At 33.6% G+C, this 21,529-nt stretch overlaps 1 protein-coding gene across 1 annotated transcript in view; it reads left to right on the plus strand.

Moving 5' to 3' along the window:
* The window catches only part of LOC119836811 (Down syndrome cell adhesion molecule-like protein Dscam2), a 67,089-nt gene extending 46,940 nt beyond the window's left edge, over window positions 1–20,149 (plus strand). Inside the window, exons 8-35 of the mRNA XM_038362283.1 lie at window positions 267–358; window positions 1,508–1,659; window positions 2,599–2,689; window positions 4,542–4,920; window positions 5,990–6,125; window positions 6,344–6,463; window positions 6,827–7,003; window positions 7,349–7,493; window positions 7,854–8,002; window positions 8,404–8,575; window positions 9,921–10,060; window positions 10,736–10,885; window positions 11,435–11,519; window positions 11,745–11,827; window positions 12,163–12,297; window positions 12,955–13,107; window positions 13,607–13,733; window positions 14,275–14,441; window positions 14,868–15,047; window positions 15,394–15,594; window positions 16,026–16,226; window positions 16,577–16,741; window positions 17,250–17,417; window positions 17,741–17,858; window positions 18,122–18,294; window positions 19,261–19,344; window positions 19,662–19,772; window positions 20,045–20,149. Coding sequence (XP_038218211.1) covers window positions 267–358; window positions 1,508–1,659; window positions 2,599–2,689; window positions 4,542–4,920; window positions 5,990–6,125; window positions 6,344–6,463; window positions 6,827–7,003; window positions 7,349–7,493; window positions 7,854–8,002; window positions 8,404–8,575; window positions 9,921–10,060; window positions 10,736–10,885; window positions 11,435–11,519; window positions 11,745–11,827; window positions 12,163–12,297; window positions 12,955–13,107; window positions 13,607–13,733; window positions 14,275–14,441; window positions 14,868–15,047; window positions 15,394–15,594; window positions 16,026–16,226; window positions 16,577–16,741; window positions 17,250–17,417; window positions 17,741–17,858; window positions 18,122–18,294; window positions 19,261–19,344; window positions 19,662–19,772; window positions 20,045–20,073 — 4,083 coding nt within the window. The 3' untranslated portion in view covers window positions 20,074–20,149. The remainder of the gene's footprint in view (window positions 1–266; window positions 359–1,507; window positions 1,660–2,598; window positions 2,690–4,541; window positions 4,921–5,989; window positions 6,126–6,343; window positions 6,464–6,826; window positions 7,004–7,348; window positions 7,494–7,853; window positions 8,003–8,403; window positions 8,576–9,920; window positions 10,061–10,735; window positions 10,886–11,434; window positions 11,520–11,744; window positions 11,828–12,162; window positions 12,298–12,954; window positions 13,108–13,606; window positions 13,734–14,274; window positions 14,442–14,867; window positions 15,048–15,393; window positions 15,595–16,025; window positions 16,227–16,576; window positions 16,742–17,249; window positions 17,418–17,740; window positions 17,859–18,121; window positions 18,295–19,260; window positions 19,345–19,661; window positions 19,773–20,044) is intronic.
* The last annotated feature ends 1,380 nt before the right edge of the window (window positions 20,150–21,529 follow it).

Raw genomic sequence — 21,529 nt, forward strand, 5'->3', positions numbered from 1 at the left:
GCTAAGCTGCAAGATCGAAAAGGCGCCATTAAATGGACTTATCACTTTATCAACACGTTATTCACATCACCACTGCTCGAAACGGTGAAAGAAAACATGCCCGAGACTCAAAAGGCCGAAGACATGTGACATTTGACAATGCGCATTTGGCCAGCGTGGTGGCTTATGGCCTGAACCCTCATAGGAGGCCTGTATCCGTGCAGTAGGAACAAAACTGAGCTGATGATGATGCTGATAAAAACTAATGAATTGTTATTTGTCTATAGATCAGTATGCAATGTGCGGCAACAGCAGACCGACCCCCGCAGTTTATTTGGCAGCGAGACGGCCTAACCGTATCAACTAGTACTGACCCTAGGTAATGTGGACCTTATCCCTTTTGTAATTAAGTTTAAAGTATGTCTTGGCAATTATATCAAAAGGTGTGTATGAGGTAATTAATATATATCCATTTTAACACGACTAAATCAGTTTAAGTACAATATTTAAACATACCATATCTAATGTTCAAATTCAGAATGCAGAATATGACGTGTTTTCATAAGTTATAAAAAACTAGCTGCGCCCCGCGGTTTCATCCGCGTAAGTCCATATCCCCTAGGAATATCGGCATAAAAAGCTGCCTATATGTTATTCCAATTGTCCAGCTGTCTACGTACCACATTTCATTGCAATCGGTTCAGTACTTTTTGCGTGAAAGAGCAACAAACACACACACACATCCTTACAAACTTTCGCATTTATAATATGAGTGGGATTTGCAAAACTGTTCTTTTTCATAGTCGGTATACATTGTTTCTAGTTTCAGATTCAATTTAAAATATATTATTCTTGAAATAAATAAAGCTAAATGGAAATAATAACTCAAAGTCAAAGTCAAGCATTTATTCAATCAAATGACTTCCTTCAGAAGGGCTTTTGAAATATTAGAATACATAATTTTAAATTAACTAATAGAATAATCATATTTCTTTTTGTTTTCAAATTAAATTTATTTGCAAAAATGTAACTACAAATTATAGATTTTTTTACAGTATTCTGCGGTTTATATATATGTACATTCTACAAATATTTTAGGTGTGCAAATATTAGAAATCTAAAATTAAATTAACAATAATGTCATAGTGTTTTTTGTGTTCGATTTTACGCGAGTATTATAATATAAAGTTTTTAATTTCTAAATAATGTCATACTTTACTACTAAATACTCCTTTAATGTCATAAATTCTTCAATATCATTAAATTGTTTGTTTATATATATAATTGACCGCCTCCTTGGTACAGTGGTTAACGCGTGAGCGTAGAACCGAGGGGTCCTGGGTTCAATTCCCGATGGGGACGCACTATAAAAATGTCTCGGTCTGACAGGATCCAGAAGGTTGATCACCTACTTGTCCGTAAAGAAAATCGATCAGTGAAACAGATGTATCTGCCCCATACCCCGCTAGGGGACTTCACTTTCATAATATATAATAAATTTTCTCTTTAACTATTGTTATTTTCATAGATATTCATTAGGACAAGTAATGAGAGCCGATGGTACGGTGCTGGCTCAACTAAATATATCAAGGGTAAGGGTGGAAGATGGTGGGTTATACTCCTGTATAGCCAAGGAAGGTGATCATGTGGCAGTCCACGAGAACAGACTGGATATATATGGTAAGACTCGGAGTCAAAACAATATGGACGAAATGATTTAAAATTCTGATGCAAAATAAACGAAAATTAGCCTGCAACATGGAGAATTCAATAGTCATGATAATAAAAAAAAACAAAAACGAGAACATGACACAAGCAGATGAATGAAATGACCGCTTTCCTTCAATGTAATATACATAATAGTATATTAAAAGAGAGAATTATGCCCATAATATTTCCAGAATTACTAAATCAATCAGCCTATATAATCTCTCTAGCTTTTATTAACTTTCCTATGATACATAGTGTTGCTAGTTGCTAGTCAGGGAATGGTTTCCCACAATTATTGATATAGATTTCGATATAAGAACTTTATTGATTCGCTGAATTATAAATTCCCTCTCCTCATGAAACATCTTTCAATTTCAGATTCAAGTTTATACAACCTCCATTTTGCTTCTAAAAATAATCTATTGCAATGTACGCAAAGTAGGCGTTTTAAACATCAACAATTCTTTATGAAGGAAGATAAATCAATTTAATGCTATCTACAAAAAAAAATCGCGCAAATTTCTATGAATAGGTTAATAATTAATTTAAGCATTTTTTTTAACTGGACTGTTTTATATCTTTTATATACACAACTAAACGATACAAAATTCATATAACGTGATGGTAGCTGGTTTCAAATGTGTTGCTTTGGAAGTGGGTAGGCATAAATACAATATTATATGACTACCCACTTTAATGCCGATCGACCCAGTTCTTTAGTAACTACGTTAGGTAAGGGAGGGGATATAATAATCCAGTGGCATCGCGAATCGTAGAAAATACTACTGCGTGATGCACTTTCATTAACATCTTACGCATCTGCGGATTGTGATATTTACCCCTAACTACCCGGCTCACTCTATGACTATATTCGGATACTTTAACATACTAATGCCGATTTCGTTTTAGGTCCACCATATATAAGAGCGCTGCCTGCAATTAAGGTACAGAGCGGGGAAACGGTCAATTTAAGGTGCCCTTATTATGGATATCCAATAAGGTAATAATGTTATTGATATAACTCATTTATGCCACTTGGTCTCCATCAAATACACACACACAAACGTGTAAATAATTGTATTTGTATATGTTTAATAGTATTTGATGGATATACATTTTCACATTGATGATGATTGATTTTAATATTCATAATCATTATATAATATTAAAGTTAAGCTATAAGCAATAAACGGTTGATTTGCCAGAAATTGAGATGATTGAATTATACGCGACCGCCTTCATGGTATGTAGTTAACGTTGAACGTAGATTCGATTCCTGGTGGGGACTCAAAAATAAAAAAGGTGTGTGTGCGATTCACACATGATAGAAGTGAAACTTCAATAAATCGTCAAAAGAATGAATAAAATAGTATGTATATTTCTGTCTCATTCTTTGCCGGCTTCATTCTACACATTTTTGTATTTCTGTCTCTTACCTGTCGTTTTTCCGTTGCATCAGGTTTGAAATCACAACGATTCTAAAGAAGTTTCACTTCAAAAAATTTCTCTGCCTGGCAGGATATAAAAAGCAGATCACCCACATGTCCATCAAGAAAATCTTACTAGTATAGAGGACACTGGACTTTTTTTATATGTCATGCGAAAACTCTTTACGTTGTTCATTGTGACCAAGGAAAAAAGTAATTATTATGTATAAATATATAATTTATATGTATTTTTTGTCACGTTTTCATCACACGGAGTTTCGTTTCCTAGTGGTACAGCGAATGAATTTTCATCAATACATTTGCGATCCACTCGCACCTCAATGGGCCACAGAAAATTTAATTTATGCGTGACATAATGCCTATGTCACGCACTCCGGTATAAACTGTATTTGCGTTTAATATATTTCGGAACAATTTTAAAATATATTTCGGATTATTTCAGTTTATTGGATACATCTTTATTATTAACTATTATTATACCGTTATAAGGAACGATATAAAGTAAAGTATGGGGAAATGGTTAAAAATTAATTTATTACGATGAATTTATCTTAATATGTCGTTATAAATAACTATTATTGGTCGCGCCAATATATATATTAATTTCGATAATTAGCGGACTGTAAAACTTAATCTACGTGGTGTAGCGAAAAAGGGAAAGACGTGAACACACGGCACATACCTCGTCTGAGGGAGTAGCGTCCAAGCAAGCACGCGACACAGCACCACGCGGTCAAGGGTCCTCCAGCTCGGGCCAGGCAGACCAGATCCAGTCCTTCACTCCACACACACGCGGCGGTTCAGCGCGACCAAATGGGAAGGCGGTTACACTAGCACAATGCCTGAGATATCTAGAGAACCTCGTGGAGGTTCTCCGGCGGTTGCGGGTTACGATCTTTATGAAAGATCTCTTCGATTGATGCGGTGACAAGAAAGCCTCATAAAGGCTCTCCGGCGGTATGCGAATTATACACAAAATGTCTAGAGGCCTCGTGAAGGCACTCCGGCGGTTATTGAGATCCGATCGTCACGGAAGATCGATGCAGACTGTATGTGACGTATATGCGTCACATACAGACGTTGCGGTTGCTTTAAAAGCGTGTGGTGATTGGTTGTGCTCGCGTGTAAGGAGGGTAGTTGGCTTACACCACAAAATAATAAATATTTAATTTTAATTCACTATTTTAATAATATTGGCGTTACCAATTATTATATCGTTATAACTAACTATAAAGTAATGAATGGGGCAATTATGAAAATTAAAGTTTTAAAATATACCATAAGTATGAAAGTATTATGGTTCTTAACATGTAAAATAAATTAAAAGTTTTCATCAGTAGCTTTGTTTAATGATTTTGCTAATACAAATTTCTAAGCTTTGTTAAACATTTAATCATTTTACAGTAAAATAGACTGGGAATTCAAAGGTAACACAATCAGCTCGGACAATCTTTTCCAAAACCGTTACAAGCGCAGCCAACATAAGAAAAAGAAAATACGTCGAAGCGTCACCAACATACATGGAATTTTGAACATACCAGAAGTGAATAAAGAAGAAAATGAGGCTTCATACACATGCATAGTGACTAGTCCGTCGGGTGAAATGGCTAGACGCACATTTGATATACAAGTAATAGAGGCGCCTGTTTTAGAAGACCTTCTATTTGGAAATAATCTACAAGAAGGTCAAATTGTTAATATCTATTGCAATGTTCGTAGCGGTGATTTGCCGATACATTTTGAATGGCTCAAGGATGGGAAACGAATTCCAAGCAGTTTAAAGGTAAGAATCAAACATTTTGTTTTACGTGCGTCACTACGAAAAATGGAATAAAAATGCCTATAGCAATAAGTCTTCATTCTTTATATACAATTACACTTTAATTATATAACCGAGTATTTCTACAAACAACATTTTCTGTCTTTTAAGTTTCTATCGATATTACTGTTATATTTATTATATAGTGATTAATTTGTTTGATGGATATATTGTTTCGCTTTATAACGATGTGGGTTATGGTAAAAAGTATTTTTCCCGGAAAATAACAAAAGCATACCCAAAACTTTACTGTTTCTAGGATTTCCCTAAACAAATTTAATCTTTTTGTGACCATTATCTACCAAGTATTTATTATAAATGTATATTTATACATATATTTGGCACATGGGTACTTATGTATGTATGTTTTCGTTTTGTTGTGAGGCTGCTGATTCCTATTTAGAAATAAAACCCTTTAATTTATGCATTTTTATAGGTTATGAAGAATTTTCATTTATTGAATCATTCACTTATAAACGCGAATATTCGTAAGTATCCCTTGATAGATGTTTACTATAATATTACGTAAAAAGTACTGAACAGATTTTAATAATATTTTACAATATTATAGCTTACTAGCTGCGCCCCGCGGTTTCACCCGCGTAAGTCCGTATCCCGTAAGAATATCGGGAAAAAAGCCTTGCTATTTTTAAAAGAATTGCTTATATGTTATTTCAGTTATCTAGCTGTACTACGTACTAAATATCATGGCAATCGGTTCAGTAGTTTTTTCGTGAAAGAGCAACAAACACACACACACATCCTTACAAACTTTCGCATTTATAATATTAGTAGGATAGGATAGGACTAGTAGGCTACATCAGAATAAGATATGATATTAGACATGGCTATCGCCCGTGGGTTCGTCCGTGAGTGAAACCGCTCGGCGCAGCTATTATGTATACAATTGTAATACAATTATTTATATTATATAGCTATTATGTAAGACCACAACCCATAGAATGTAACAATACAATGGATAAGGCATGGACATGTAACAGATGAACATTTTCATAGAATAATTCTCCAACAGGTAGTGGAACGTAGTTCTGAACTGTTCAGCGCTTTAGTGATAAAACGGGTTGCTTTAGAGCATTGTGGTACATACACGTGTGTTGCCACCAACCATGTTGCAACAGTAAATAAAACTACGGAACTATATATAAAAGGTAAGATAACTACGGGATATATTCAAATACAGACCAATATTTGTCAACTGATAATTCCTCTTATTGCTTCGTTTCTTCCTCGAAGATTTTATGTGATAATTTCAACTGTATAATACATTAATATATAGATTTTTTATTTTTTCTGACCTCTACCGTGAAATAATGTTTGAAATTTGACTATAGTTATGATAAATAAAATGAAAATTTCTATCATCCAGTGGCACCAAAATGGTTAGAAGAGCCGGCTAATTCTTCACTACTTCTGGGAAGACGAGGCGCGGTCTCTTGCAGCGCCAGTGGATACCCTAAACCTCAAGCTCATTGGATGAAGAAAGATGGTGATATTTTTTTCTTTTTTCTCTTAAATTTTATAGATTCTTAAGGAATACTGTTCTCCCTGGTGTTTTTTCTCAAGCAATTTTTTTGAATTTAAATTCAATGTAGCCATTGTCTTGAACACATCTATAATGAAAATTAGCATTTTAAATTTGAAATCTTTAATGTCTATTTTTCATAATTCGGCTAGAAAATTGTCCGTCTTACCAAAATTTTGAGGATATATTTACTAGCTTAATTCTATGTAAAAAACGAATATCTTTTCGAATAAAATGCTTTACTATACTAAATTGCTACATTTCAAAAATTTATGTAATGCGGTGTATGTGCTATTCAGAAAGTTGAATATAATTTCCTGTTTCCAGCTATTTTAGGAACATGGCAGCCAGTACTAGAATTGGCTGGTGGTGGGATACTGAGTCTGGCAAATGGGACACTCGTTATAGATGAAGTCTCGCTATCAGACGAAGGGTTATACTCTTGTAATATTGAGAATGGCGTCGGCACACCACTCAGCAAGACCATTTGGATCTCTGTGAATAGTTGGTATTAATCTTCTTTGATATTAATACCTATACACGAACTTCACGTATTTTCTAAAAATACATCTTTAACATATAAGAAGATTTAATACTAATTACTTATACTTATTTACAAATACAATGCAGGAGAACGGAAATTCATTACTATTTCTGATTTTTCTTGTGATTCTTCCTCTAAATCATCAAAATTTCCCTTGTCATTTTTCATTATTTTCTTGTGTTTTATTTGTTGTTTGTTTATATTATATATTGTTCTCATTGTTACTTCGTTTAATTCATTCATTGTATCTCTTACTATCTTAAGCTCTTCTAAAATTGTACATGGCTAATCGTATTTAATTATAGAACCGGTTCATTTCGCTTCGCCGTCATCTAATGTCACCTCCCGCCTGGGTCAGTCAGCAAGCATCGAATGTAATGCACTTGGCGATCATCCTGTGACAATACAATGGATCAGGCATGGACATACAATGGACTTACATTCTCATAGGTAAGTTTTTATGAGATGTGTTTCAGCCTCATGGATATAGGCTTCCTACGAAGGTTCATAATTCACCATGCTGACTAAGTTGGCAGATGACGCATGACGTCGAACATTTATTTTTGCAACATAACAAAAATTTATTTATTTCTCGCAATTCCAGACTCCCCACCACTGCTTTAATCGTTGCTACTTATCAGATAGTATTAGGAGTACCTAATAAATGACTTTACATACACAAAAGATTAAAAAAAAAAATAACCTTCACAAAAAAAATACAAAATATATTCCATACAAGATTAAAAGCTCATGCTTTTAAAAGTGAAACTAAGACATACATAAATAATTAGAAATTTACGTGTTCTAAAGGTGGAAGCTATCTGAATTGAAAACAAATTCAGGATTGTCGAGTAAGATCAATATACAGTATGCTGAGGCTACCGATGGAGGCTTATACCAATGCCGAGCCAGTAATCCCTTTGGGGCTAGCACTTACAACATATACGTCACTATTTTAGGTAAGATCCTTTAATAGTTGTAGACTAGACATACTTACTCTGATTAAAATTTTTCATGTTTTATACACTTTGTACCATTGAGATCTCCTTAATATAAAAAACACAAAGGACCTCTCAGAACTACTAGGCCGTACGGCATAAAATTTAGTATGCAGATATATAGCCACTTTAATTTAGGAATTCTCTAAGATTTATTTGACAATTTATACTCGTTAGGAAATAAAATAGAATATGAAATTTTTATCCATCAATTTATCATTTACTTTTTTATCAATATTAATCATGAATACAATAAGACTAATATAATAATAGCTCCTTTTCAATAAATAAAATAAAAATGTATATTAGAAGTTTTGTATTATGACCATGATTCTCGTTCTAAATAAATAAGTATCTTTTAGAACCTCCCACTCCACCATCGGAACTCAGAGTGGAATCCGCTCAGTCTCGATCAGCCACAATATCATGGCGTCCCAACGACCGCGTCGCCGCATACCAGTATACGATACAGTATGCGCTTGCGCACACTGGTGATATACGCTGGGAACTTGGCAGTACCTTCAATATTTCAAGGTAAGTTCCTTAACTTTTTTCACCATGTTACTTGTTTAGAAATTAAAGACTTTTAAATGGATTTTAAACCCGATTTATTCATTATATTATTAACCCGACTTAAGTCTTTAATTTCTTTATTTTTAACATCAAACACAAGAAAATACTATGTTACTTGTTTGTTTATGTGGTAGACGTATCAACGTCTTTTTTATGTCATATTCGGCAACAGAGCTGGTGGGACGCCTGATGGTCAGCGTTACCACTGCCAATGAACATTTGGAGAGACGCAAGGTCAACTGCAGGCCTTACGCCTTTTCAATCCCTTTCCAGTTTGAAGTTGGATTGCCAACTTCAAACTGGAAAGGGATTGAAAAATAATTGACTATAGGAATAAAGGAAACGATTGGGAGGGGTATGTAAAAGGATATGGACGTTCTATGCTCTACCACAAATAAATTTCTTTTATTTGATTTTATGAAAAAACCCAAGACGGTTGGTTTTAAAATTCACATCTTAACTAGGACATAGTCTGTCCAAATCTTGAATCCTTATGGACAAATGTGTAATACTTACACTTCTTTGTATTCCTTTTTATACAATTTATGATAAATCTATACGAAATATAAAATACATAAATGGATCCCTGAATGGGCTTCGGATTAATAATTAATTAAGGAATTTCTAAGAAAACGAAAGACCGTCTGGATCTATTTTTAAAAGTTCTCGATATTATATTATGTGCTTTTTCTATTTATTACATGATCCTTTATAAGCGTTTCTTTTATTAGCATTGATTATGTTGTATATGATATAGCTAAATAAAATTCATCTACTAATTGTAATAATATAAGATTTTCATTTTTATTTATATTTTTATTTTTATTTTCCTTTGTTGTTAGGGTTGCCTGGTAGAGATCGCTACCTAGCGATAAGGCCGCCCTTTGCGAATTTAATTTAAGTTTTTTTGTACTACTGCTTATTATTGAATTTTTTACGCAATAAAGAATTTTAATTCATTCATTCATTCATATAAGATGATAGGTATCTATCTAATCACTCTCGTCATCTTTATTCAGTGTATTGTCATCTGACTTTTAACACACCACAAACATGCTGTTATAATGTTACTATAACCTTCTCATGTATTTAAGTAGAAACCACATGTTAATTAAAAAAAAAATATTAGAATCGACAATTTATCCTATTTATCTTTCAAGTCATGGCAAGACCAAGGCAAATGGGATTCATTTTATGTGACTAAATATCCTGATATATCTTGGGGAGGACTTCGCTCAGCAGTCTACAGGGATAGACTGAATTGATGAACTAAATATACTCAATAACATGTATTTTTAATACACAGTAAGGATAACGAAGTCCGTCAAACATTCGACCTACAAAATCTCCGGCCAGCCAGCGCCTACGCCGTCAGAGTGGCCACTGTCAACCAGGTTGCCGTCAGCAGATTTACTGAACCAGTGCATTTGACTACGCAAGAAGAACGTAAGCATTAATCCTACTAATATTATAAATGCGAAAAGTTGTAAGGATGTGTGTGTGTTTGTTGCTCTTTCATGCAAAAACTACTGAACAGATTGCAATGAAATTTGGTACGAAGATAGCTGGACAACTGGAATAATATAAAGGCTACTTTTTATCCCGATATTTCAAACGGGATATGGAATACACGGGTGAAACCGCGGGGCGCAGCTAGTTGCTCATAAATAGAAAAAATATATCTCGGTATTTTTTAATTTGTGCTATTGTAACTTAAAACCTCTTTTTCCAATATTGAATTAAGTCATTAGGTAACGGGTCGAAAGAAGATATTGTGGCATAAATAAACAGGTTTTAAATATAGTATTTAAATGGTTTTGTTCCGAGCACTTTAAATCAGGACCCTACCTAAGTAATACTAAATGCTTCTTTCATTTTATTATTGTTTTCCTTGTTTTATTAGGTCAGGTACCGTCCGCTTACGCTAAAATTGCCTAGTTAAGTCTTTGTTACTGAATGTGACTTGTTATCAAGTGACATCAATGAGACAGTTGTGTAGAATTGCTGTACCTTATTACAATCAAACTAATATTTAACGCAGCTCCCTTTTGGTTTCTTACCATATAATAATCGCACCACAGTTTGGCAGGAGAAATGTTATGATTTATGATTATTTACCAGCTCCGTCATCCCCACCACAACACATCCGGGTCTCGCAAACCGACGAGCCTGGTGGCTTGCACGTGCTGTGGGGGGCGCCAGATGCTCTGTCACATAACGGTCACATCACTGGTTATCACATCAAGGCAGTGCCGCAGAACCTTGGACCAAGTAGGTTCTTAACTGGTCTAGATAAGCTATTCGCAATTCCTTTAAATAGTGAAAGTCATTATCACTACATAGTATAAAACAAAGTCGCTTTCTCTATCCCTTTGTCCCTATGTATGCTCAAATCTTTAAAACTACCCAACGTATTTTGATGGGGTTTTTTTAATAGATAGTGATTCAAGAGGAAGCTTTATATGTGTTAACATCTATCAAACTACTCCGAATTTAACGCGTGCGAAGCCGCGGGCAAAAGCTGGTTAAAGTACAAAGTTACATTGTAAATTTTAAATTCCCCGACCCCATTTTGTGTTGTCAGTTATCCTGAATTTGACATTTGATAAAGTATATATTCATTTATCTAAAATAGCTAAGAACTGCCGCAAGAAAGCTGGCTTTCGAATGCAAATCACCGCATCTAGATCAATTCATCCGTTTTAGCGTACAATTATAATGTTCCCCCAGCCTTTTTCAAATTTTAATGTTTTAGTAATGTTTCAACAATGTTTTTACTTTAGTAAGACGATGACTGATATTTTCGTTTTATAGTTATAGAAGAAACAGACACTAGGATAATAAAGGTTTCCCACCAAAATGGAAGGCAGGAAACTACGTTAAGCGGATTATTAAAAAATACAAGGTAAGACCTATGCTGCTATAGTATTTTAAATGGTTGAAAAGACTTGTCAAATTTCAAAACCTCTGTATGTAGTTTCAGAATGCTTTTATTTCACTTTATAAGGTATATGTATTTGTAAAAAAAATATATTTTTTTGTATCATAGACGTGAAATTTTTTTTAGTTAATTGGCAAAATTAGGATGGTTAATAATTCATACAGTTCTTACATTGCTGGATAATTTCAGATATGCTGTTTCAATATCAGCATTTAATAGCGCTGGATCTGGACCGTTTTCCTCACCTGTGTTCCAAGAAACTAGGGAAGGAGGTAATCCTTATTGAAGTAATTAAAAAATCCCTGGAAATTTGTATTCCGTCTGCAAACCCCACTGAGCTAATATTATCTTTGTTTGCGTTAAATGAGTTTTTAAAAGCATTTCCAATTCATTTTCCAATATAAAATCCTCATCATTTAATTCTTTCATGTTTTTTGGCTATTATTTGGATTATAAAGTTGAAAGTTAATACACAAAAATGTTATATAATTATATTGTTATAAGTACAATTTAAGACTAACTGCTAGTTTGAGTTCAAAATATAAAATTTCATTTATTTGTTTAATAATATTGTCATCATCGAGTATGATTATTGTTCGTTTATCAGCTCCTGAAAGCGCGCCATCATCAGTAGAATGTACAGCTATATCTTCGACATCGCTGCGAGTTGGCTGGCAGCCGATAAATACACCACGGCATGGGACAGAAATCGCTGGTTATATCATACTTTATAGTACCGAAGGTATATGATCTATCAGCTTCTTATTACTTAGTTATTAGAGTACTATTGAATTGAAAGTTTTTTACGACCTCGCTAGCTGAAAAAATTACTGAAACGAGATAAATAATATGAGACGCGAGTTAATAAATAAATCGCGTTTAATAAATTCAGTTAAAAGTCTGTAATTTGTAAAAATAGTCATTGCTTAATATCATATTTTTTCTGTTATTAAAATAACTGTTTTAAGTTGTGATTTCTGGTAGATCTTACGTATACGAGAAATAATTAAAGAACAGATATTGAACTAATACTGATCTTTTATTATAAGGACTACAGAATTTATACCATCACAAGGCTATAAAGTTCATTCGTTGTTACAACATGTTAATATAGAAATACTAACTGCGCCCCGCGGTTTCATCCGCGTAAGTCCGTATCCTTCCTACGGAATATCGTGTTAAAAAGTTGCCTATATGTTAGTCCAGTTGTCCAGCTATCTACGTACCAAATTTCATTGCAATCGGTTCAGTAGTTTTTGCGTGAAAGAACAACAAACACACACACATCCTTACAAACTTTCGCATTTATAATATTAGTAGGACTAGTAGGATTGTTTTATTTTTCTTTTCAAATCCAGCACAAAAATATATGTATCTTTCAGATAGTTATCTGTTTCAGATACCGATTGGCAGAATCAAACCTCTTTACATACGGAGCAATATATTCAGAATTTGTTAAAATACACAAACTATACAATCAAAGTTGCTGGATTTTCTAGTTATGGTGCTGGGCCGTTTTCATATCCGATAGTATGCACTACGTTACAGGATGGTAAGTTTAGGGTGTTTTTTATTAATATATTTATTATTATTATTTATTATATATTTCATACAGAATAAATAATGTGACAATTTTATTAAAACTTGGTGTTCAATTTTTTTATTATTTATGATGATATAACGTATCATTTAAAAGATTAGATATTTTTGCTTGGGATATTTTTACAAGTATTGCGTAATCAATTCTAATAGCTATCACACTTGTTCTATGTAAGATACTCCTTCTGGTTAGTAAATTGTCAGGAGGTCAAACAAATGGCACGGAATTAAAATTATTTCGTCCAGTATATAAAAAAAGTTCAATTCATGTTGATGTCCCGCAGAGATCTGTATTTGGTCCACTGCTATAAAAAAAAAAAAAGAAAATTTATTACTTCCGCTACATTGAAAACTCATACATACAAGGTATCTTATAAATTAGATACACTACAAGTTTCTCGCCCATCATAATTAGAAATAAAGGCTACAGCAATTTCTCTTATTTTATACAGTACCCAGTCCACCAGCAGATATAAAGGTTCTAGTGCTTTCGCCGACATCACTGCTAATAAGTTGGAAACCACCAGATCGCCCAAATGGTGAAGTTATATACTACACTGTTTATGTAAAACCAGTTGGGTAAGATATAAGCATTTCTTCTACTTACTGTATTGATAGTATTTTCTTGTGTTTGGTTTTACGCGAGTATTATACATTTAGAAATTAACTAAATCCCCGTGGTCACGGTCGCTGTAAAGTGTTCAAAACGTCGGGTTAATAATATAATGAATAAATCGCGTTTAAAATCCGTTGAAAAGTTTTTAATTTCTATACTGTATTGATGTCTTCCTTCATCGACTCGAGGCGATATGTGCCGAGAAATTTAATTTATGTACTGATTGCTAGTCTAGCCTTGCATTTGCCAGGTCTGTTTAAAATCAGACCTTAACCACTTATATGATATACTAGCTGTGTCCCGCGCTTTCACCCGCGTAAGTCCGTATCACATAGGAATATTTGGATAAAAAGTTGCCTATATGTTATTCCGATTGTCCAGCTACCTACGTACCAAATTGCATTGCAATCGGTTCAGTAGTTTTTGTGTGAAAGAGCAACAAACACACACATATCCTTACAAACTTTCGCATTTATAATACTATAGTAAGATTGTTATGTTAAGGGGCTCTGGTGAAGCAGTGATGACCCAAAAAGTGGAAGCCAATCGCAACACAGCTGAAGTGAAAGATTTAAGTACAGGACGGACTTACGAAGCCTGGGTGTGCGCCTCCACTCATGTTGGAGAAGGGCGGGCTAGCAAACGACTAACACAGACACCGACGCATAGAGGTAATACTCAGAGCAAAATAAATGGTTTATACCTATACACAATTATCGGCCCCTAAAGTAATTTTTTTTAGTATAAAAGTCTGAGCAACCAACCTTGGGCTACTAAATGTGGTACAAAATGTCAATATACCTTCTCGCTTCTTCTCCTCCTTAGTCTATAGTGATTAATGCGTGAGCGTATAACTGAGGAGTTCTATTGATTTTTTTTACTAAATCATAATACATACAAAAATAACTTTATATGAAGTAATAAGACAACCAAACAGAGTTTTTGTAGAGGCGTATCGTCTGCATACGATCTTACGCCCCTCCAAATGTTCATGGGCGGTGGTAGCGCTTACCAGCAGGCGTGCCACCAGCTCCATTGCCGATGTTGACATAAAAAAAATACCTTACAATGAAAAATTTTATTAACTGTCAATACAGTCGTCGCGGGAGTATCATCATTAGGAGGGACAGTATCAGTGGGAGCAGGCTCGTCCCTCCTGCTACGGTGCGCGTGCGTGGGCTCGCCCGCCGCGCGCACCGTGTGGTACCACAACCACAACATCATCACCCACCACCCGCGCTTCACCAGGAACCACGATGATACCCTTCTCATTAATAGTAAGTTTATAGTTATCTTTATTAAGTGTATATGTGATATTTATTATTTGATTACCTAGTCCCTATTATTAGTTATATCAAATTTTATTGGTCATTTAGCCTCGTGTTATTTAACCTGCCTAAAATAGAAACAGAAATGGAATTTATACTTTGCATTCTAGCGGATTACTAGCGGTTCGCCTCGGCTTCACCCATGATACGTTCACAGCCTATAGCATTCAGTTATCATGTAAAAATCTAACGGTGAAACAATTTTTTCAAATCGGTCCAGTGGTTTCTAAGTTTTGTGCGTTCAAACAAACTATTGAGCTTCTTATATCATTGTATAGATTATGTATTGTTACAGATATTGACGAATCTCTAAGTGGCAATTATACCTGTCTAGCAAAGAACTTGTACGGTTCAGATTCAGTAAAATACACAGTTATAGTTCAACCATTACCAGACTCTCCAATACTCAGGGCGACGCCATATAAAGATTCAATTTTAGTTGAATGGGAACAACCGCACTATCCGACAATGAATAGATCTTCGATCCAGAAAATATGTGAGTGAGGTGTTACAATTATAAAATTTAAATTTAAATTAAAGTATATGCTTCATCGCCCTAAAATTTAAATGATTTTTTCTTTGTTTCTATTAATAATTATTATTTTTTTACTTTTCTTTTAAACATAAATTGGAAAAATGAAATTACAAATATTATGTATATCAATTTATGGGAAGTCACTGTCTTCTGAGTTCTGAAGGCAGAGCATCATTGTGAATTTAATATTTCTCCTTGCTAATAAATAAATACATTTTATTTGTTTGATTGATTTCAACTCGTTTCTAATGATGATGCATATGTAATTTCCTCTTTAGCTTTGTAAACTTATGTCAGTATTTATGAATGAAATTTAGTTTCCAATTACTTCCCGATTAATGATTAATTTTCACCACTTAAAATCATTCTTATATTTTTATTTTTATTTATAGCCTATAGCTTGACATGGAAGGAAGCGAATGGCCCATGGCAAGAAGCATGGGCTCATAATGAGTTACCGAACTTATCAAATTCACAAAAGCACACATTATCAGGTCTTAAGTGTGGCACGAAATATTCTGTAAGAATAACTGCCACCAATAAAGTGGGTACATCCCAACCTGCATACATGGATGTGAATACTTTGGGTAGTGGTATGTATTTATTTGATGCAAATGATTTATCTAACGTTTAATTTAGCAATTTTTTCTGATTATTAGTTTCTAACGTCGTTTTGATTTTAAATAATGAGTCTTTAAAAGGTTTCTTTTAAATCGTAAAACTAGAAAACAAAAGAAATTTGGCCCACGTTTTTCTTTTGTCCTTGGCGCCATTTTAATCCCTGGGTCACTCACGAACCCATATCATTTAGGATTTATTCAAATCTTTCTGTTCCCAGATAATATTGAGTCATTGGATTTAGAATTAGATACATTAATAATACGACAGCCTATTTTTCAGCCAGATTTTTCTCATTATTAAATCGTTTTATCACGTTTCATAGTACCAATACCGCCATCATCAAATGAATGGTTATGGAGTAACAGTACACATGTTTACATTCAATTGGCGGGCTGGGAGGACGGTGGTTGTGATATACGCTCTTGGGATGTTGAATATCGCACTCTTGGGTCACGGTTATGGACCAGAGCGAGGAATACATTGGTACGTAGTGATTATACAGTTCAAGTACAAAAAAAAGTTAAACCTTATACGAAGTAAATAGTCTCTTGTATTTTGTACACAAGAGCGACTTTATTTGCTACACAGCAATCTCTGTCAGGCAAGCTGGTAGGTAGCGAAATATCAGACATCATCAGAAAAAAAGAAAACAATACTATTATATTATAGGTGTTGAGAAAAATATGAATTTCGTGGAATTGTTTTCGAGTTATTCTTGCTTATTATACAAAGAAGTTGTTTCTACATTAATTGTTGCTGTTAATCATTTTTGCTTTAGAATTATAATTTTTCTCCGAATAAAAGTTAACAAAATCAATATATATAATCGCCATAACAAAATGGGAAACAAATATCTCTATCAAAAATCCTTATTTTATTACTGTGTTAAATTCATATTATTTTGTCTAGAATTGAAATGGGTCTTTAGGATTAGCAACAGAAACTCCGTCGGTGCATTTCAATTCAAAGTAATCTTATTTAACAGACGTATGCAGATACAAGTTGGAATATGCCCCTGTACCAAGCTCCCAGCTATCGCTCCAGTTCGTTTGCGATATCAGATCTGTTGCCTGGTACGTGGTACCAAGTCCGTATAACCGCTTCGAACGAAGCAGGCAGTGTTAGCAGTATTTATAATTATGCAACCAAAAACTTGGATGGCAGTAAGTATATAGATATTATTTTGTCCTTGATATACTTTTTATTTTTCTACATGTTTTCCGCCCGCGGCTTGCCCACGCAGTCTAAGAAAATAAGATATTTCATTCTGGTAAAAAGTAGACTATTCTTTCGCCTCCTAAATTTTTCTAGACAGGAATCGCACCGTTCCAACGTGAAAGAAGGACAAACAAACAACACCCAACAAACTTTCGTATTTACAGATAATTATTAGTTCATTCCAGTACGTCTTGAATTCTCTGAATATTTCAATTTTTTTATCAATCTTAGAATATTACGTATTTTAATTGAATATTACCTCTTTTAGGTGAAGTCGGTCCACCATCAGAGATGTTTGACTTGAACATGTTTGTAATAATATTCAGCTCTGTACTGTTATTGGTATGCCTCGTTTGCTGTGTGTATATCCTACTGAAGAGACAGAGGTATGAAAATATTAATTGTCATATATTATAAAATGTAACATGTACATTTGTATCTTGTATACAACTAACGTTGCTATCACGACTTAGTTTTGGGTCACATTCGAGATTACGAATTTTTAAAGACTGAGCTATCTCTTTCTTATTTCTCCTCTTTATTGCCTAACGTTTTCAATAAACGCTTCAACAGATTTTCTTCATATTCCAATAGAGCTTGAAAAACCGATATAATTTACATCACATCTTAACAGTTTCTTCATTCGTAGAAATGGTAACTTCACTCAATACAGGGACTCCATAACTATTGATAACAAATCAGAAAGTGGTAATATTACCACTAATAATTCGCACGGCAACCTAGCTGCAAAAGAAAATGCTCTGAATGCACAAAACAGGATTTACAGCACACCAATACCAGTTCGAAATAATAGTAAACACGGTAAGTATGCTTTTGACCTTAAATATCGTCAACCTAAATATTTTCCTAATGAGAAATTTTGATAGAATAGAAAAAATTTGATCACGAGGCGGGATTCGAACCCGCGTTTTTTGCCAAACCGTAGCAGTGCCTAGCCTCTCGGCCACCCGTGATCCCGCCACAGTAATAGAATTGCTTCTACTCTTTCACTTTTTTGTGTCTAAGGGACAATCCCCATCGATACAATATTGTAATCATTGAAATATTGTTTCGTTTTGGTTGTGATGGTTCTCTTATCATCATATCTGGCGTGGGAGCGGGCGTTTTCCATACTTTCAAAATTTCTCATTTATAAAGCATTTCAATGCTATTATAATACTACAAATTATAAATGTTTTCCTAATTCTTATCCTAATCCCCATCATCGTCACTATCTCTTTTATCTTCATCCTCATCCTTAAACATAATCTAACTCTATACATTTGCCATATGACCAAGATCATTATTGTTCTTATTTTCATCGTTGCCATCACCATTGCTATAATCATCCTCATTTCCATTCTTACATTGGTCATACGTTGTGGATACTTACATTCGTCATTATTATATTTCTTGGTTTTACCCGTGGTACATATACTTTTTGATCCACGAACACGTACCTTCTTATGATTTTTTCAAATGTTTTCTGTCTTCTGTCTCATATTATTTATTAGTATAAAATAAAAGAATATTAGTAATCTCTAATTCTTATCTTGTTCCGTGTTTTAATGTCTCTTCAACAATCAAGGTGTATTAATAATTAAGATAATATTTTAATGTAAATGTCAATGTTTAACTGCAGATTTTCTTGCCGGCTCTTCTCTGTAGAAACTACTTTTCGAACCGGTGGTAAACTATGTTATGACGATTCAAAAGTTCTAGAAGAAGTTTAATTGAATAATTAAATGTTTGAGTTTGAGTTTAACAATGATGATCTTTTTAATACAGAATTATACGAAATAAGCCCATATGCTCAATTCGCGGTTGGCTTCAGAACATTTGGACATATTGACAACCAAGATCCACCCAGCAGTCACCATAAACACAAATATTGCGATACAGGTAAATTCAAATAAAAGAGTTTGTATAAACTTCAAGCAATGGTTCACGTTCTGTTCAAGAAACTTTTCTCTAACGCAAAGTACACTTATTTCCTTTCCGGATAGTTTGATATTTATGATCCTTCTGCAGATAGTTGAGACCATTTGATTTGACTTAAATGATTATTTGTTTAGAATTCATACCTTTTTCTGTTATTCTTTTGATATCAGAAAGTGTTTTAACTCAACATTATCGTACGAAAGCTTGTAAGTAATCTCTATAACTTGAAGAACTTTTTAACTTCCCAGAAATGAAACACATCTATGTTTTTACAGAAACTAGTTTTCAAATGTGTTCTGAGTGTGAAGACAGTGATACCGTATCAAAATATAGCGTCTCGGGCAGTAAATGTTCCAGAGGTAAGTACAAATATAGCATTTACATATTGTAGTTAAGTATAATTATTTTTATGAATGTATGAAACTTTTTTAGCTTCATACATTCATAAAAATAATTATATAACTTTTTTAGGTTAGCACGGTCATAAAATGGGTTAGCTTATTTCTACAGAACCATAAGATTCCTCCTTGATTCGCTACAGACCGTTTTTTTGTCTCTCATTTTGAAATTATGAGTCTTTTCCCCTTTCTTGTATGAAAAAGTGTGAACCTTTTTTTTCAACCATTCACAGAGACGTGTAGAACCCCACATCATAGGTAGCTAAGAGAGAAGACACCAAGAGTATTGAATAGGAAGAAAATCTGAACCATGTACCTACTTATCCTGTAAATTAAGGTAATATGAATTTATTAACTGCAGAGCTGAGTTTTAAGAACTTTTCACACTTAACTTTATCTTATTTTTTATGAAATGGTCATAACCAGCTTAAGTTTAAATGAAAAAAAAATTTGCTGTTTTTTTTTTTTGAAAATATTACGTTTTTTTTTTATTTTGATTGTTTAAATCCATAAGTATTGGGCACCTTTAGAAAAATTCCCTTTAGATCATTGGGTCTATATCGATACTTGACTGTCTTATTTTATGTATATTTAATTATCTTACAGGATTCACTACGGCCGTTATTACTAAAGAATTCAATGAAATAGGTTAACATAATATAAATAATTAAATTAGCTGTGGAAGCATAATACGAATTACGTTAAAATTGAAATAATTTGCTCATTATAACATAAGCGATACAGAATTATACTCATAGAACATTATCATTGTATTCTGACTTAATGCTTTTTTAAACTCATAAGGTCGATTTTTCAATCCTTAGTTAAAATTTATCCATCAAATATCCTATTAAACTACCATTTCAAAATGTATTCTAATTATCCGTCTTTAGATTTCACAGGTGACATTTTTGTATTGGTGTCTAATACCTACTTCGTAGGATGAATGTGTTTTAAACAATTATTGAAAAATCGGCCCTAAAAATTTTTAATTTAATTATATAAGTATACTGTGTAATATGTGGTATATTTAAAATAGATGGAGCTTTATACCGATAGAGTACCTTTGTCTCTCAAGATTATTCGTAAATTCTGTTTAATAATCTAATGGGCACTTTGGAAGTGAGGTGAAACATAAAGAAAGTTTTACTCCCGACTATCAGTATTTCGAATTGTTGAAAAAACGTTTATCGATTCGACTGTTTTTGTGTTTGTTACCTTATAAATTTTTTATGAGTTTTATGATCCTTCGAATTAAAGCTGGTGCCTGCGGGTCTCATTTAAGTTTGATCTAGTTCTGACAATACGAAAGCGCTTATTTTATTTTCTCCATCAACTGAATATGGAAATATCAGGATTATAAACTGATGTGATGTAAATGATTTGACGTCTTTAGAAATTCACATTTATATTAAATGCCAGCGGGGTCGTTAAAAGTATGTTATTATTAAAAAAAAAGTCATTGTTAAAAGAAATGAATTCATTGTTAAAGCTTCATTTGATATACTACGTCATCCAGTGAAGGGCTGCTATAAAAATATTATAATAACTATAACAATTAGGTTATCTTACATTTAGGAGGTTCAATGACATAACAGATGTTCCAAAAGACGAAGGATATCAACCCATGGACGTGATTCTTTTTGTGTCTGATTAGAAATTGTTGTGATCTAGTCCTATATTACAATTTAGAGTGATACTTCCCCCCTACTGCCAGC

This window comes from Zerene cesonia, chromosome 25 (genome assembly GCF_012273895.1).
Source record: "Zerene cesonia ecotype Mississippi chromosome 25, Zerene_cesonia_1.1, whole genome shotgun sequence".
Taxonomy (NCBI): domain Eukaryota; kingdom Metazoa; phylum Arthropoda; class Insecta; order Lepidoptera; family Pieridae; genus Zerene; species Zerene cesonia.